The sequence below is a fragment of the Crocodylus siamensis genome, chromosome 11, assembly GCF_052110815.1.
Source record: "Crocodylus siamensis isolate JL-2025a chromosome 11, ASM5211081v1, whole genome shotgun sequence".
Taxonomy (NCBI): Eukaryota; Metazoa; Chordata; order Crocodylia; family Crocodylidae; genus Crocodylus; species Crocodylus siamensis.
This window is the reverse complement of record NC_143405.1, coordinates 36,319,628-36,338,233: the sequence shown is the minus strand read 5'-3', so window position 1 is coordinate 36,338,233 and position 18,606 is coordinate 36,319,628. Positions and strand designations below refer to the sequence as shown.

General features: G+C 43.9%; 2 protein-coding genes across 5 annotated transcripts in view; one reads left to right on the top strand and one right to left on the bottom strand.

The window, feature by feature from the left end:
* The window catches only part of RAF1 (Raf-1 proto-oncogene, serine/threonine kinase), a 153,203-nt gene extending 152,001 nt beyond the window's left edge, over positions 1-1,202 (top strand). For all 4 annotated transcript variants that reach the window (XM_090021115.1, XM_090021114.1, XM_090021113.1 and 1 more), the window contains one exon: positions 67-1,202. In XM_090021115.1, the coding sequence (XP_089877241.1) occupies positions 67-207 (141 nt within the window). In that variant the 3' untranslated portion in view covers positions 208-1,202. The remainder of the gene's footprint in view (positions 1-66) is intronic.
* MKRN2 (makorin ring finger protein 2) overlaps positions 1,092-18,606 on the bottom strand; it is a 23,406-nt gene continuing 5,891 nt past the window's right edge. Inside the window, exons 6-8 of the mRNA XM_090021121.1 lie at positions 18,170-18,280; positions 7,019-7,163; positions 1,092-6,208 (exon numbers count right to left, since the gene is read on the bottom strand). Of these exons, the coding sequence (XP_089877247.1) occupies positions 6,065-6,208; positions 7,019-7,163; positions 18,170-18,280 (400 nt within the window). The 3' untranslated portion in view covers positions 1,092-6,064. The remainder of the gene's footprint in view (positions 6,209-7,018; positions 7,164-18,169; positions 18,281-18,606) is intronic.

The window sequence follows — 18,606 nt, the reverse complement described above, 5'->3', positions numbered from 1 at the left end:
AAAAAAAATGCACGTAGGTTGTTGTAACAGCCTCTGATTTCAACAAATATCTGCTTTGCCTTCCAGATTCTGTCTTCCATTGAATTGCTGCAGCATTCTTTACCCAAAATTAACCGAAGTGCTTCTGAACCTTCTCTGCATCGCGCAGCCCACGCAGAGGACATCAATTCATGCACGTTAACATCCACAAGACTACCTGTGTTTTAGGATTTGCACGCTACTGCCCTTGCTCTCCCCAATAATGAGAAAGTTGTAGCAGTTGTGCTTTTTAATGCCTCAGTGTACAGGATCACAGTGCAAGTGGGATTCTCTACATCCCAGGTTTTAGAACCAGCTGCTTAAGGATTGCTCTGGTTCTAGTCCTGCAGGGACATGGCTCCATGTTGCCTTTTTCTACAGTGTCTTTTACTGGGATAGAGTTAACTGAGACTATAATCAAGAAAATCTATTACTATTTTTTTTAATAGATGCACTTGAGCCTTACTTTCCCATAAGTGGAAGAGGGACATTTCTGTGGAAGTGTTTCTGTCTTGATTTGATTCTGTTGAATAAATTGGTATTTTATAGCAAGGATAGCTCACCATTTGAGGAATAATGCCGATTTGATGCTGTTCTTTGAGTGTCCCAAGCCATGTGCTACTTCACAGTGAGTGAATTTTGACTAAAATGGGCATCTATAAACTCGCCTGAGGGAAGCAGACAAAGAAAAGCCTGGAATTGATTCCTGTGAATAACATTCATCAAGCAGATGAAATCGATCAAAACTAAATGCCAAGTCTGGGCATCTGATTTTACACGTTGAAGAAAAAAACTGCAGTGGGGTGGAATGCATTATGAACAGTGCTGCTCAGAGAAGGAAGCTAGCACAGTCTCGCTATGGTCATCTTTAGTAACTTAAGCAGCTTATATTGGTACTTTGGACTTGCTTCTTGCAGCCCAATGAGGTATCAAGTGCAGAACGACAGACTTCTGCTGAAGAGAAGTGGTTAAGTAACAAATCAGTGTATTTCTGCAAAACAAGCATGGTCTTCAACCCACCTGAAGCTGTCTTCCGAGAGATGCACTATAAGGCAGAAACTGAGTATATACAGTTTTTCTTGCTGATTTGGGTTTTAATTGTTTTTATTGCTCCACAAAAATGCATTTATTGTAAGTCCAGGTTCCTCTGATTATCTTATTTTAATAAAATAAATTAAATTTAAGATTTTAAGTTCAGAGTCATTCTTTAGTGCAGCATCTTACAGTTCCAAGAAGTCTATTTAGATGGATACATCCAAGAAAATTGTTCACTTGCCCATATAGGCAGTATAAAGACACTACAGCAATTCTCTATTACATCAGATGCTCTTTACTAGCAGGAACAAGAGTTGCCATAAGTTTCCAAACATCTGCATGTTCTTCATATATCATGCATGTCTGTATTGTACTGTGTTGTCATTAGACATTTAGCAACTTGGAGCTCCCTGTAAAGCAGTACTTTGACCTTTGATGGCAAGAGAGCCTAAAAGTTCCCTCCCTTGTTGACTTCTACTTCCATACTATCCCTCTGATGACAACTACAGCATTGATTAAAACTATAAGTCCATGGAATGTATGCTGTCTCTCATGCTTTCAAGAAGCATTAGCTGGCCCACTTCTGCTCTTCCATTAGTCTTTCTTCCCTTGGAAAGCAGATGCACAGTGTGGCCAGTAAACTCAAGATGGCAAAGATTAGGAATGGCAAAAGAACCCAATCTCAAACCATAGGTCATTCGTTATTTCTCTCCTGTTTATTTCTAGTCTTCCTTAACAAAAACGCTTGAAGTGGCAGGAGCTGTCTGTGTGTATTTTATATAGCTCCCATCTTTTCTCCTACCTTGACTTTCAGCTGTTCCAAAATGTACTACCTCATTCAGTCCAGAAGAATAGCCATAATATAACTTGAAGACAGTAAACCGGATCAGTTCTTTGTGTGATAGCAGATGTCTGAGCTACAGTTTAGCTAAAATTATTCAGTAGGGCAAATGCTGAAGTGGTGCATATATTGCTGTGAGTTGTTCAAAACTGTATTCAACAAACTGTTGGCAGACAGACTATGAGCAAATATACATAAAAATGCTTCTTTAGAAGCATAGGGCCTAGGGTATGGGTGTTGGAATCCATTGTTACCCTTTAGCTATTACATTCACATGATCCTATACTGGAACACTTTGACTAAATTGCCCTAACTTTGACCTGCATTAAGTAAAGTTAAATTTGAAATGTTTTTTTTCTACACTTGCATCACTGTAGAATCATGGAGGATGTGACAGATGTAAGAGCTTATAGTACCAAAGCTCTCTCTGCCAAAGACTCCTTCCTTTGTTACCTATGAAAAGGCCACAGGTAAAAACTTACTGAAGCACAAAGCAAAGGAGCCTATCAGAAGAAAAGGTATTTAAATAATTTAAAAAAATTAAAGACCAGCAAAGTTCTTCTTCTCCATGTTAACTTATCATTAAGGTGGTTGTGCCAGAAACAAGAATTCTTGAAAAGGATATCTTTTATTAGACCAAGTGTATGGTTGGCATAGGCTTAAGCAAGCCTTTGGGTATCACAGTACAGGCAGTCCTCAGACTTATGATGCAATAGATTCCTGAAAACAGTGTCTTAAGTTGAAACATTGTAACCCTGAAACAATTTTCTTGTAAGAAACAATGTTATAAATGGGGGACAAGTTCCTGAACCAAGGCCCGATACCCTATTTTCACCACAAATACCTCAGAATTTTGTAGCCTATCAATTATAGATGAGTAATATAGCTACATTAATGTATTTATATTGTAAATAGCAATCATATTGATTTGGAAGGACTTCTTTGAGGTGACTTTGCTAGACTTGTTGAAGGGCTCTTGGTTGGAGTCTTCTCAGGAGTCTTGGCTGCAAGTTTTTCTGGCATCTTGTCTGCCTTCTTAATGAAAATGTCCAAGGAAGTTTGGACAGATGTTCGCTGCATCACCCATTTCCCTGGAGAACTTGTTGGTTGGTGTGGCCTGGCATCAGATCAAGTGTTGTAAAGTCAAAACTCACTTCATAAAGTTGAAACGGTGTCAATTTGTAAAGGCTGTAAGTGCGAAACACTGTAACTCAAAATGCTGCAAGTCAAGGACTGCCTGTACCCTCTCTCAGGCCTCAAGCCATGAAGTTGGTCTAACAAGAGAGATCACCCACAAGCATTTTTGCCTCTCATCTCTGGACCATCACAGCAACATCACTATCTTAAGGTTGATATAATTTATGACCCTTAAATCCAGCTTTACTATAAAGTCTATGCATTAAACTGAATAAGCAGGGAAATGAACTTACTGGTCACACTTATGATTTAACACACATTTGGAACTCAGGTTGATCACTTAACTATAACCATCACTCATACACTAATAAAATGTTTGAATTTAAGAATAAATCTTTGTTCAATTAGTTTGTAAGAGGACTAGAATCATGTATTATCTGCTTGACCTGTTTCCAAAATGAGTAAGCTTGGTTTTACTTGCAATTTAAATAAATCTACCCTAAAAGGGAATGTTGAAAAATCTTAACCAGAATCATCTTGTTTTTAAAGTACCAGGTATGATAAGGGGACTCGCTCCTTACTGACACTAGGAACTGTAGAATTGACTTGCATGTGAGAGTTCAAAATTAAAGGCAGACAAAAGCAGGACAATGCCAAAACTCAGCTACTTGTCCTGTGCTTCTATTCTTTAATATTTGGAAGTAACATGAGTGTCCTTTGTCAAATGCAGTGCAGCAGCGTTGGAAATAAGCCACAGGGAGAATTAGTAGTACAGTTGTTGCTTGTGTTTAAAGTGCATGTCTATTGCTTAAATCACAAGTGGCACAGTTGGGGAGGGGACAGGCAGCATAGTGGCAGATAGGGCAGGGAACAGAAAACAGCACCTGATTAGGCAGGGAAAGGGGGATCAGAGTGCCACTTGAGGATGTGGTGCTAACTTGTGGCATGCCTGCTGAAAAGGTTGGCATTGTCTGGGTATCTGAATACACTGTTAAAAAACCCTTGACCATCTTGCTGAATGTAGTACAGCTCTTTCCTTCATCTTCTCTCCCATTGTCCACTTATTTTCTGTAGTTTAGATTGTGATTACCACAGGTATCAGGTTATACTATGTGTTACACATCCATAGAATAAGGAGATGGATTCAGCCCACATGTGTGTATATATAGTGAAGTTTCTTGAATCTAGGTTGATATTTCTAGCTGAAGGGTACCCATGCCCAGGTGCTGGGCTATTTGCTATCCCTTATTCCAACATACTCTCAAGCTAGAACAGAAGCCAAAGTTTTAAAAGAAAACTAAAAGACATGGAGCACAACAGCAATGACTAATGGAGAAGCAATTTAGTAACCTGGAGTGAGGAAGAAATGCAGTCCATTTTAATACCTCCTACAGCTCTGGGAATGTTACAGAAAGCCTTTAATCTGCACTAAGGAGCCAGAGGCTTTGTGCAAGTAATTAGAGTCCTCCTAGGAGACTAAAAAGTTGTTATATGCAAAGCCAGATGCCAATGCTAAAAATGTGATCTGAAACTGAACAAGGAAACAGATCTGAAAACTGCTGGGGGATAGGTTGCATAATAAATGCAGTGTCGGGAGCAAAGGTCTCCGTTGCAACCATGCCAAGGAGATTATTTATAGAATGGCAGTTTCTCTAGCCTCTTTATCAGTGATGTACAGTGTACTGTCCCAGGCTCCAGGTAGCTGGGGTGGAGAAACGCATTCCCTTTGCAGGAAGGGGGCAGGGGCAGCATGTTTTACATCTTAAATATGCTGAAAGTAAAGGGGGGAGAGCTTTACAATATCATTAACTTTTGTCTTAATGGCACTAAGTAGAAGTTGCACTTGATTTTAAGTATAAGATCCATTACTGTATCTTGCAATTGGTACCTGAACCAGGTATAACCTGAGCCCTAGAAACATGCTGTAGTGGGTTAATCAAAGCTTGTTCTTCAGAATGTTTTGATAAAGACTTGCCTTGAACTTAATGCTCTAGTCTGAATAAACTTGGCATTCACTGCTGCAGTTTGGAACTAGGCTGTGACTTTTCAGCTGTATCATGTACACTGTTCTGAATCAGAGTCTAATGTGAAAAAGTATTCTTTTCCTCCATTTGCTTTCCCTCATTTCACCTTGCAATCTAGATGATCCTGCACTATCAGTTAGGAATTACAGCAATAAATCACACAACGCAACCACAGCACCTTGCACAGCTGGCTAAGACCAGTGGCATCTAGCTAGAATTCCCTTGGCCAGTGCCCCAAGATGGAGAGCAGATACAGAAGGTGTATCTTTACATGAAATGTCACACTGGCTCCCACAGTTTAAAATCCCCAGTATTTAGCTACAGTGAAGGAACGATATTACAGCTTGAATAATGCAGTAACATACAATTCCTGTACTTGTTCTGAATTCTTGTGCTTTGTACTAAAATGCCTCATTGGTTAACCTGTAGTGAGATTTTTACCTACAAAGCAAACCAACACCACCCCTGCAACAGCAGTGGCTCCAACACATCCACCAGGCAGTCCCTCTCTAAATGAAGAGCTAGCCTTCCTAAGAGTTTGTCACTGTCTGTTTCTGTGGGACAGATAAGTAGTGCAGCTTTGATCCACAGGTGAAGCTATGCATGCCCAGATATGGCATGCAGGGTTCCTGCAGATCCAGAGGTTTGGCATCAGGAAGAGGCAGTTAAAACTGCCAAAGCTTTCCCCACCACCAAATTTCCAGGTACCTAGAAAGCCTAGAGGGCTGGATGAGACCACCCTAAATCAGGCTTCTGAAATGGAAAAGAAAAGCAAGATGTGCTTACAAAGTTACCTCCTCCCCCTACAGGACTTATGGATCACTAAGTTTTTTTTTCCATGCATCTCACTTAATTACCTTTAATAGCCTTTAGTATTTTTGTTGTAGTACAAAGACTTATACTAAAACTGTGCTAGAACCTCAGCAAGCCACACATTCTGTTTACAGTAAAAAGTAAAACTGCTAAATAAATAGCTAGATGGGTACAGAAAAAACATCTTCAGGTCTTCTCATTGAGAAGTAGCAGACTCTTCATCTGCCCCTGAGAGGTGCATGAAAAGCTCCCCAAGCTCTGCCACATCATCAGCAGCACTGGGTATAGTCCGACTTTCTCTATCTTCAATGAAATCCCAGAGCCGAACAGAGTTGAAGAACTGTAAGAGAAAAGAGCACAAGTGAACACCTTGCTGACTGCTGGAGAAGCATGACGTTCTTGCAGCTTCAACACTGCGGTAACAGCTTTTCCCCAGGCGAAAGTATGAACCTAAAAGGTATTTTCTTACTACAGATGACTGGGCTGTTTTACTCTAGTACAGAGCAACTCTGGAAGGGAATGTGTGACTACAGCAAAACAGTGGCACTGTTATCCATGTGACTTGAGTAACAGACTACAGCTGTCCCGCTTCTAGGACACAAATAGGACCATTCTTAAGTGTTAAAGGAACAATTCCCCCCGGGAGAGCTAAGAGCACCTGCCCCCACCACTGAAGGTTTTAGTGTTAGCAGATATTCTTTGGGCTAACTGGCTCCAGTTAAGATGAACTGTAAACCTATTAGAAAAATCAAAACTATGAGCCAATGTACTTGCCTAATCTCTGGCCATCTCATCCTGCTGAGTATCATCCAAAGGCTGGTCTTAAATGTCAGCTGCACAACAGCTTTGGTAGCAAGATGTTAGAGAGCTGAAGTCACTTCACAGCACTAATCAAAGCCCTGGTCCCACAACTATTTGTGTGAACTCACTTAGCTGCATGTTGTGGACTCTTAACTGAGAGAGCTGCATCCCACACAACATGCAAATCTGCACTGTTACCACATGGCAAAGTTAAAACGTGACTGAGATGTCAAGGACTCTTGTTTTCTGCTCAGTTTTTAATCTTGGTCTGTTTTAAACATGCCTCCAAGCAGAGAAACAGTGCCTGGCTCTGAAGCAAGGCTCTGAAGAGAAGGAAGAGTCCCTTTACCCGCACAGTTCCCTCAGAGCTGAGCTGTTTCCGTGGTTTTTCAGGTTCAGCTCTTGTCCCATCTGGGTAGGCATGAAGATAAAGGCATTTCCCTCCAAATGGGCAGGTTCCTTTCCCTTGTTCAAAGTATTTGCAGGCTTTTTTCCTAAGAGACAAGAAAATACTGTCAATAAAAAGTAGAAAAAACTCCTACTGTCCTTGTGCACATGCACACACACACCCACTCTTGTGCTACCCACCCAATTTTTTCTTTTACTCTTGGAGAAAAACCCTGCACCAGACTGACTCATCTCAGTCAAGCAAGAACACACATTAGTTGGTGGTTGCCAGAGAATGCAGCCACTACCTTGTCTAGAAGCAACAGCTCTCCATCTGTCACCACCTCTTCTGTTGCTTAGATTTTACTAACCTCAGCTGCACTCCTGACAGCACACACACAGGTACAGAACTGAACTGAGGCAGTAACTTAGTTCTGCTGTGCTCTCTAACATAACTTTCACAGGAAGGGTTAAGCCTGCCTTCCCCAAAATGTTACTTTGCTGTCTATTCATAAGCTGCTAGCTGTGAGCGCTACGGCTGCGCGAGGCTTCAGATCCGGGGAAGCTTTGGACGCTTCAGCATCCAAAACAGCATTTCTGGATCAAAGTGCTGCCTTTGTTAGGCTTTCCAAAGCAGTTCAGGGCTTCTGAAGCACTTCAGAGCCACTTCAGGGCTGAGGACAGCGACCTACTGGCCAAGCCACTATTCTACAACCTGCAATTAGTGGTCCTGGCAGCAGTGTTGCCCGAGGCTCGCCAGGGGATGGTCCGGGTGGGAATCACCTGGCTTGGAGACCTGGACTACGATGAGCAGGGATGGCTAGGCCGGATCGGAAGCCAGATCAGATCGCTGCTGACTTGCACAGGCCTAGTGAGCACCTTGGGGAGGAAGGAATTCAAAGCACTATTTAATCTTTCACTTAAAATTAAAACAAGAGGACCCAACTGAGGACAAACTTTTCATTATTTTTTCTTCCTTTTGTGGAAAGATGTGGCATTTGACTTCTAATTGCAAGAATGACTGGGTGAGCCTCAGGTGAGATGCATGCTAACACCAAGAGCAGAAGTTGTGTGGAACCTAGGTAATAAGAGTACTAACCAACCATGGGTCCCACTCACCTTATGATTAAATGCTTCCTGCTTTGGGAACTCATCCCACACTGGATAGATAGGGAGGAAGTTTTCTTTTAGCCTGACCACACTGTAAGCTAAAAGGACATAACTAGGTATTCTAAAAACCTGTAGTTTTGTTCTATGGCTTGGAAATGGAGAGAAGCAACAACCTTTCCTAATGAGAACTATGTTCAGGAACATAAACTATCAATCAGAGTGCTTGTCTTCACAAGTGTCAAGGACAAACAGTTCTCAAACAAACTGAAAATAAACCAGCATAGTGTTGTCTTTGAAGATCCAGACCTCCAACAGAAGATAGAATGAAGTGGGAGAGTGGATCCACTCTCCTTAGGAGCATGGTCAAGAAGGGGAGAATTGTCTCCAGAGGAAACATTTTCAAGTGGAAAATCCTCCCAATCTAACCTCTGACTTTTCACGTTAGTGTAATCACAAGCCCTTAGGATGTACGTAGTAGATGCATGCACACCGCTTAACTCAGAGGTCACTGCTGTATCACACAGGAGTAACTTTCACCTGTGTTTTGATTTTAGCTGAATGAAACCAGGCAGAACCTGGCAGAGTGATGTTTTCAGCTAACCCCTTCTGGTACAGACTTTAGTCCAGGGCTGAAGTAGCAATCAATAAATTCCTATCTGGATTACAGAAGCATTCTGTGGATGAGCACTTCCCCATATAAATTAGAAGATGCCTTCACTCCTGTTACTCCTTTATCTGAGATCCTTCTACCTAGATGGAAGCAATCATCTCAAAGCTAAGAGAAGATGAGAACTCAGATGACAGGAACACAGAGACTAAAACAAAAACCTGCCATAATCCAGTCCAAAAATAAATTTTCATTAATGGAACAATAAGGGATCCCTCCAGAACTATATGCCCCTTAAGCACTTTGACTCCAACCATTTCAACAGGAATTGACCCTACGACAGTAAAAAAAAGACACTTTTCAGCACAGACCTGTACGAAGGAACATATATGAAAGGTAAACGCAAGTTTTACTTTATCCAGCTATTTGTGGGGCAGAAATGCATGCCTGGAAGCATTTGTTTTTTCAAACATCTGCGCTTACACAGAACCAGAGGTCAGGAGGGCTATTGCCAAACTGGCTTATTCCTCTGCTTATACTTCCCCAAACAACATTCTCATATTGTCACTAGGACTGTCAAGTGATTAAAAAACTTGATCGCGATTAGTTGCATGATTTAAAAAAGTTAGTTGTAATTTATTGTGATTTTAATCACACAGCTAAAAACTCAAAATTATGCAGGTACTTTGTATGGTTGGTGTGTGCATGTGTGTGTGTAATTTGTGAAGGTGTGGGGGAATATGGGGGTGTGTGGGGGGTTGAAGCCCAGGCAGGGGGGGCCCCCCACACACCCTGGGAGGATGTGGAGTACTGTACGTCAGTGAGGGCCTGTGGCTTGGGAGTGAGGGGCACAGGAATATCACTGCCCCTCCCCACCCCACAATCATATTACCTCCTGCCACAGGTGTCCCTTTTGAAACTGGAAGTATTGTAACCCTACAGCAATGCTGCCTGGTGGCATGTAGAGCAGCCTCCAGCAGGTAAGTTTGTGGTGGGGTGGGACAGATGGAGGCCCTCATGGTGAAGGAGGGTGTGGGGCAGGGTCTGGGATGAACTGGCTCCAGGTCTGGGGCCTGTTGCAGGACAGAGCCACAGGAGGTTCGTTTAGGGGCATGGGTGGGGGTACGGCTCCCCACTGCTGTGCAGACCCCTGGTGGAGGCATGTGCCCTTGAATTTGTGCATGAAGCAGAGGTGGGCTACCTGCTGAACACTGGGGCTCTGTGCCCTGCTGCCTCTTCCCTGAGAGCTCTGCACTGGCTGTGTGTCCCCTGCCTGCCCCATAGTGGGAGGCATGTCATGGTGTTGCGTGGGTCCCAGGGCAAAGGCAACAGGATGCAGAGCCCCAGCACACAGTGGACAGCCTGCCTCTGTCCCATGCACAAATCCAGGGGGCACATGACCCCATGCCTCTATCAGGAGTGTGCACAGCACCAAGGAGCAGTCCCCACCTCTGTGCCCCTGGACAAGCCACCTGTGGCTCCATCCCATGACCTGCCCCAGCCCCAAGGTCCCATTCACTCCAGCCCCTGCCCTGCCCTACTCCCTCCTTCACCACAGGGGCCTCAATTTGCCCCCTGCCCCTTTCCCTCCATAGACTTACCTGCTGGGCACTGCTCTACATGCTGTGGGGCTCCATGCAGCGTCCTGATATATTGGTACACAGCTATGTGTGTGCACATACATCCTTCTTGCCCCCCCCCACTCCCACCCAGCCTTCCTGCTGCAGGAGTCCGGAGCCCACACCTGGGCTGCCCTGCAACTCTTCTGCACTGCCACTACTGCCCTGCTGAGTACCTCAGAGCTGGTGGTGACAGTGGAAGAGTGGAGCCCAGACATGGGCTCCAAAACCACATGCACAATTAACACAAAAAAAATTAACTCAAGAACCAATTAATGCATTAATTACACATGTTAATGGTGATTAATTGACAGCCCTAACTGTTACATTTCAGTATTCCACAGGAATAAGAAATGATTAAGCCTGCAGAAAACCAGATTGAATATACAGAGTAAGGCAGAAACATGGAGCTAGCTGTAACTATCAGCAGCTGTATGTTCAAGCTCCTGTAATATTAATAGAACAGACTGATAAGCATATGCTTGACATAAATGCAGGGAAGTAATGTAAACAATGAGAATGTGGCATTCTTTGAAACAAATACAAAATTTAAATCGATCATCACCAAAACCTCAACAAGAAACTTTAGTATTTGATCACGTGTTTGTTATAGGACTAGATTAGTGACTTCTGACAAATATGGATCACAGTCAGCTCAGACAAAAGTAAAACTACTGGCCTTGTGAGTCTTACAGTGGATTTAAACATAGCTCTCCTCCTTTTCCTGCACTTAGACTTGAAGTAGAGATTTTTCCAGCTATCCAACAAAGTAACTGAAGATTTGGCTCTAAAATAACTCTCCAGTTATGAAATTGCTGCTTTCTATGCTGCTGGAATGGAAGCTGTAGGCCTTCCTGGAGCAATGATCAATCCATATACTGCTAACACAAAGGCTTGCTAAAGCATTGGCCAGAGCAGTCCTTACCAGCAAACCTGATTGATGCATGAGCTCCTTACACAAGCAAAACTTAGCATGTGGGCCAGACAAGCACGCCTGCCAGAAGATGGGAGGGAGAGATGACCGTACAAGTTGTAGGATAGTCCCCTGCCTGCGTAAGACCAGACTAGAACAGGAACACCCAGGTCAAGATGTGAAACAAACCCATGGTACAGGACAGTTTGAGACATTTAAGATATAAATGGAATGCAATACATAATTTGTTTTGACCATTGTATAAAAGGAGGGCTAGAAAACATGGGAACTTTGTAGCAGCCTAGGGGAACCTGCATGGTGTTGTGCCAACTGCTTTGTCATAAGCACAAATGTACTTGTTAGGCCAAAACACATCAGGGCTTGTTGTGAGCCTTGGTCATTTTCAAGGGGCCTAGGCCAAGTTGCAGAAGGGCTGTGCTAAACAGAAGGTCCAGAACCTGTTTCTGAGTAACCACAGTGTGAACCTTTGAAGATGTGACAAATACCTTGGTAAGAAAGTAAAAGAAAACCATCAAACAATTAAACAAAGCACAAGGCCTTAAAATTATATATTAAATAATCCATATACGCTATATCATAGCTTTATCTTAAAGTACTAGTAGTGATTGATGTAACCTAATGTATTAGATGTCATTTTGCTATAATAGATATCTTTTTGTTAAAATGCTCAGATAATTTGTAAAAAGCAGCCTGTTAGAGAAGACCATAAAGTAAGGTAAAGAAGAAACAGAAATACCATTCAACAATGGAAAAGGAAAGGAGATAAGAAACCCTCCCTGTCCCGCAAAGATATTGAAGTCCATAAGAGATCTGGTTCAGTCCAGTTCAGTGAAGAGAAATTTAAATAAAACCAAATCAGAACTCATTTATTAGAACATTAAAACCAGTCATCTATAAATATTGGCTATAGGCTGGAGGGAAATTTGGAGAACTCAGCAAATTCAAGAAGACCTGCTGCCAATCCGTGTGGCACCCTTCTCCCACCTTGCAAATCTCTCCAGCCGGAATAGGTGAGAATCTATGTTGTGCTGTTGCAGGTAGCCAGAGACACTCTGGGATAAATGTTTGCTCTCACGTTTTAAGGTACAAGCAAATAAAAAGTTGTTTCTGCCTCTTATCAGCAGCCTACCCAACAAGGTTACCTGCAATCTAGGTAACAGGCTGTGCTTGTAGACAATAAACTTGGCTGAATCTCTGCCACCAAACCATGTCTCTGGTGTGGTTGTTCTTTAAAGCAAGACTGGTGTTGGGATCTCCTGACTGACTTTGTAACACTGCAGTTCCTGAGACTTCAGCACTCACAACAAATCAATAACACTTGACAAGGACAACAGCAACAACGACACTGACAAAATGCCAGACAACAAAAACTACCATTCCACACTGCTCTAGGACATCATGCTTTCCTGCTTAAATGCAAGGTGCATGCCATTTGTGAATAGTCTTTTTTATGCTCCTAGGAGTACACAAAACTGCAAGGTCAGAACATTCAAGGCACAGATGGAAAAAGATATTTTCCCAAGTTGGGAGGTCTGTAAGTTTGGAAACATCACACTACAGCCTTTTCCCCTAACTTAATGCTGATCTCCAAGCAAAGCCATCTAATGAAAAGGACAGATGCCACAAGTTACTAAATGTATACCTAACTGTGATGTTAATACTATGCTGTAGGCTAAAAATAGCCAAAAAGATTAAGTGCGAGGGCAGGGACAATTATTTTAGATGAAGGGTCGCTTAATTTCTTTTGATAAGCTGTTAAGGGCTGCAAGAGTAGCCCTGCCCCTTGACAGCTACCCCGCCCCCTGGTTGCCAATTTGGGGCTGGAAGTCCTACCCCCTAACCTTTGCCACTGGAAGTCCCTCCCCTTGCCCCCAGAAGTACTCCTTTTGGGAAGGTCTGCCAACTTGGAACTAGAAAAAAAACCAAATTATATACTAAAAATCAAACATTGACAATAGCATATTTTAATTTTATTAAAATATTTTATCCCAATTTGTGTGGTGTCTATAGAGGTGATCATATAATAGCTCAAAAGAAATCTTATTCTTGTATATTGTGGGGAAGGGTGTGTGTGGAGGGGGAGGGGGTATGGGTGGGTATGGAGTTTGTGGGGGAGGCTGTGGAGTTGTGGAGATGTGCGGGTAGGTGGGTGCATGGTGTGGGCGCATGTGTGTGGCAGGATGTGCATGCACAGCAGTGAGTGGGGCTCCCCCCAGAAGTGCGAAGGTGTGTGGGGGGGGGTATGTGGGGAGGGGCGTGGGTGGGTGCAGTATTTGTGGGGTGTATGATTATACATGGGGAAGGGTGTGGTTATGGGGTCTGCAGGTACAGTGGGGTGTGCATGGGAGCCCCCTGCACGTGCATCCCCCTGTGCAGGTCAGCACCTGACCCCTCCCCGCAACAGCCTGGAGCCCATGTGCCTTGTGACACACCCTTGCCACCACCAAGAGTGTGCAACCCCCAGCTTTCCCCACCCCCACCACCACTGGAGTGGATCAGTCACAACCCAGGCACAGTCCCAATCTGGCCCGCCCTGTGGCTGCTGTGTGCTGCCCACCCACACAGCAGGGCTGGGCAGCTCTGCAGCTGGACTGCCTTCCTAGGCAGCCCAGGTGGCAGCGGCTCCTTCCAGCCGCCGACACCACTGGCCTCAGTCCCATGGTACCAGCAGGAACCCATAGTGCACAGCTCTGGCCCTGCTCCTGCTCCAGACTCGCCTGTGCAGGCTGAGCAGCAGCGGTGTGGGAAAGATGCTGTTGCTCAGCACGGAGGAAAAGTGGCCCCTCTCCCTCGCTGATGCTTGACATTCCTGCTGCAGCTGCTTGAAGTCCATGCTGCACTGAACTGCTCTGCATCTATGCCACTGTCACTGCCACCTCTGAGCTGCCCAGTGGGACAGCAGTGGCAGTGCAGAGCAGTCTGGGTACAGGCTCCTGGCAACTGCAGAAGGAATGGCCAGCAGCAGTGAGGGGGAGGGGCCACTCCCCCCCCCTCACTGAGTAACAGCTTCTGTCCTGTGCCACTGCTGCTCAGCCTGGACAAGTGAGTCTGGAGCAGGCGCAGGGCATGCAGGATCAGAGCTGTCCAGTTTGGGTCCCCACTGGTACTGTGGGGTTTGGGGCCACCAGTGACAGCCAGAAGGAGACACTGCCATTTGGGCTGCCTAGAAAGGCAGTCCAGCTGCAGAGCCGCCCCAGCACCTGCTGTGTGCCCACGGGGCAGCAGGATGCAACATGGCTGGATGGTGCCCAGGCCAGACAGAACCAAGGGACCCGCCCTGGGCCAAACAAAGACCTGCCGCAGGCCGTATTTTGCCCACCCCTTTGCTAGGGCTAGCAACAGGACATCCCTCACCTTGAAACAAATCAGCAAAATAATCACGCTTCATGAAGAATCAGCCCCAGCCTTAACTCTGCCTGTCTGGAGGCCCATTCTCACCCCCTCAGCTCCACCATAGACAGAGGGATTCCAGTCTGTCCTTTCTGGACAGTTCTGTGAAACTACACATATATTTGTCAAAAGAAATATTTCTGTCAGCTCTGCTGATTCAAGTTCTAAAAAGCTTTTCTACTTTTGCTTACTGAATGTATTTTCTGGAAAAAAATAATTACTTCCCTGTAAAAAAGGCCATGAGTCAAATTCAAAAACTTATTGGTCATCTCTAGGAAGTCTACTAACGTGATTTCCGTGACATAGATTTCTCACTCCAAACTGTTTAATGTAACCATTTATAGTAGTAGTGGCCAACCTGTTGTTTGTATACCATGGGCAACTGGTATGTTTGACATTCCAGTGCTAAAGTGATCAGTGCTTTGAAAATGCAAGTCAGAATTCAAATTGAGGCATTTTGCTGAAGCAAACACAGAAGCTACCATCTAGAACTCAATAAAAGAATGACAAAAATCATATGCTTTAAAACCAAACACTGGATGTAAAACGCTTCCTAAATTAAGGCTTCAATTACTTCATATACCCAAGTACTGTATATAATATATCAAAGTTGAATATCAAACTTGATATTCAAGATCAAGTTGGCAGAGTTGCAGTGATGGTGCTTTCATCCATATCTAAAATGAACCTTTATTACTACACCAAGCTTACTGTAAGTCTTTAACTAAATATTTTTAGTAGAAAATAGTTTCTAAGAGGATAAAATCCAAATACTTTCTGTTAAGGAATTCTCTTACATTTTCTGATCTTAGTTTGATGGCATTTGTAAGTATCAGATTTTGGGGATTCTGAAGCTCCAGTTTTTGATTTCCTTTTATTCTGACACCTTAAAAATACATTTGAAAAAAGGAAGCCCATAGAATTGGCACAGGTAGTCCAAGCAAGCTTACACTGGGTTCTCTTAAACTCTGGTTCTTTAATGAACACTTCATGAAGCAGTTCTTTCATTCTATGAAGTGCCACATCAGCAAGTTCAACAAGCTGCTGGTAGTTCTGGTTATAGAAAACTTTTTGGCACAAGTTCTATATACAGCACCACACATTAATTTGAGCTGAGTGCTTAATAGAAACCTCTTTTTGTTTTCTAATTCTTCCCTGCAAGGTATTTCTAAATGTGGAATGCCAAGAGAGCCCCCTGGCTGCACCATCCTAATTAAGCCTCCCCAATTGTCTTCATAATAACCTCAGCCTTTTGTTTAGACTGTGGCTATTTTAAAATTGTATGGCTTCAGTGTGGAACACAAAGTCAGCTTAAACTCAAAAGGGTTTACAGCTGCAGGGCAGTGAGGACACAAAGAGAGGGTATAAGAGTTATATTAAAGTAGCAAGAGTATTTTAGTTCTAAAATGTTTAATTGTAACCATTTGAATGCTTTTTCTCTGAAAAAGAAACAAAATATGAAGAACACAAATGGATGACTCAGCTCTTAACAGCAATGGAGCAGTATCTATTTTTAGTTATCCTTTCTGCTACATAACATGGCTGCGGAGACCAGGTGCTTTCTAAAATGCTGAGTGATGTCATAGGTTTGCTGATGGTGCCAAGTAAACATATCCATTCCTTAATGGGGCTCACCCAGTTCAGGAAATACAAGCATTTCAAGCAGTAACAGCACAGCTTTCCAGAATGGTCAGGAAAACTTGCCAGCTCACACACAAAAAAACTCCACGCCCACCACCGAATGACTCCCTCTCCCCCTACACTTGCCCTTTACAAGGACAATGATGAAAATATCAATGTTTCAACTCTCCCACTGGGAGTTGAGGGGGGTATGGAAATTAACACATCCCAGGCAAAGAGGGCTTTGGAAGACTGCTGTAACAGTATTTATCCTTCATCACCAGGAATCCTGGTTTTCCTAGATAAAGAAATCACAAATTCTCTTCTAAAAGCCTCCAAAACTGGAATTAAAATTAAAAGCCCTCCCACAGCTCCCCTCTGGTCCTGCTGCTGTACCTCACTCCCTACCCACAGCCCCCACAGCCTTGCTGATGCTCCTTGCCCCCCATCCACAGCCCCTGCTCCCCCCAGCCCTGCCAGAAGGGACTCCCAGCTGCCAGGGGTATGGAACCGGATCCGCAGCCCCCTGTCCTCGCTTTCCCCCTGCACTCCTCAAAGCAGCTGCAGGCACTGAAGACATGTCACGAGGGCAGCAGGGGGGGCACATGGAGCTCACACCAGCGAGGAATCTCTGCATGGCCCCGCTGTCCCGAGTCCTGTCCGTCAGCTCCAGAGGCCCCGGGGGAGGGAAGCAGGACAGGAGCTCAAGCCTGCAGGCTGTGCCTGCCACAGGTACAGATCTGGGGAATGTGGATCTCCCCTGCCCCCCAGGAGTGTGCACAGCACCAGGGAACCAGCCGTTCCCCTCCCCTGGATGATCCACCTACAGCCCCATCCTGCTCCCTGCTGGGGACCTACAGTCGCGCATTGCAGTCCTGGGCCCCAAGCCCCACCTACTAGGGCAGCAGCCCCAGCCCTGCCCAGCCTTCTCCCTACAGGGCCCTTGGCCCCCCCCCACTTACCTGCCAGAGCTGCTCTGCAGGCTGCTTGGGGCCACATGCATGCCTATGCACATGGCACCCCTGTCTTTCCGCCTTCCTCCCGCTCCCTCCCAGCTCCCTGCAGCCTGGAACTCTGCCAGCCTCCAGGGAGCTCATTGCAAAACAGAAATATCCATGGTTTTCTCTGGTAAAATGAGAAATCCACATTTGCCTCTGGTAAAAGACAAAAATCTGACGTTTACTTCATTTTCTCATGGGAAATGGAAAACCCAGATCCCTGTTCATCACGCACCTCAGCAGTTTTCATCACCAGTCATGTCTTATTGTTCAAAATCACAATATATGTAAAAACCATTACATTTTCAAAAGATGACACAATAACTAATTATAACCACCCTGTAACATTTTGTTCCATTTTACAGAAGAGAGAATAGAAAGGAGAAACCTGAAGTTCAGATCAGCAATGCAACGTCCTGCATGCCCAGTGATATAAGACTGCAATATTCCAGACAGCTGTAACAATTCAATAGGAAAGGGCAGTTGGGTGCAGTTTTAGCCACTGAGTCTAAATAGCCTCAACAGCCCATTTTGAAAGTTGAAGAATTAATGATCCAATGGAAGCTAGAAGAATTTCTATATTGGAGTCTTGAAGAAGATTTTTTTTTCACTGGGTCTATCTAATTACCACTGAAATTGTAGGTACTATCCCAGAGAGGACTGGAGTCAGATGTAAGTTCTCTCAGCTCTCATTACCTATGAATATTGGTTTATATTTTTCCAGTTTTATTTGTATAGTATACAAGAAAGATAGTTGAGAGACTATCAAAGATCCTGGTTTATAGCAGCATTTTAATCTAAGAAATACGTAAAATTTATAATTTTGCAAACTTACCCCATTCCTTGCTTAAATGCTTCAATGAGCTCATTTTTCTTATTCTGGTCTTCTACCCAGTATACACTGGGAATTACAAACTCCGATATAACTCGGCACTCTGGACAGGATCTTAAATGAATTGAAACAGAAGTATGTGCCACATTAACAACTGACACAGCTCATTTCCTAGCCATAAACAGCTACTTCAGACCAAAATAGTACACATTTCAAATGCAAATAAAGTATTTCAAGTTTCCATTGAAGAAAGCCAATTCAGCCCAATCATATTTTCTCTAATGACATCTGAATCTGAGGTTCTGCAACTCCCTGGCCCTTGGGATATGAATTTTCTTGAATCAAATCTAAATAAGGCTACCTTTAAATGTAGGATCATAAAATTTATTCTCTCAAAGGATTACTGAAGGGACCATGTCACTTGCAGAAGCGAACAGAGT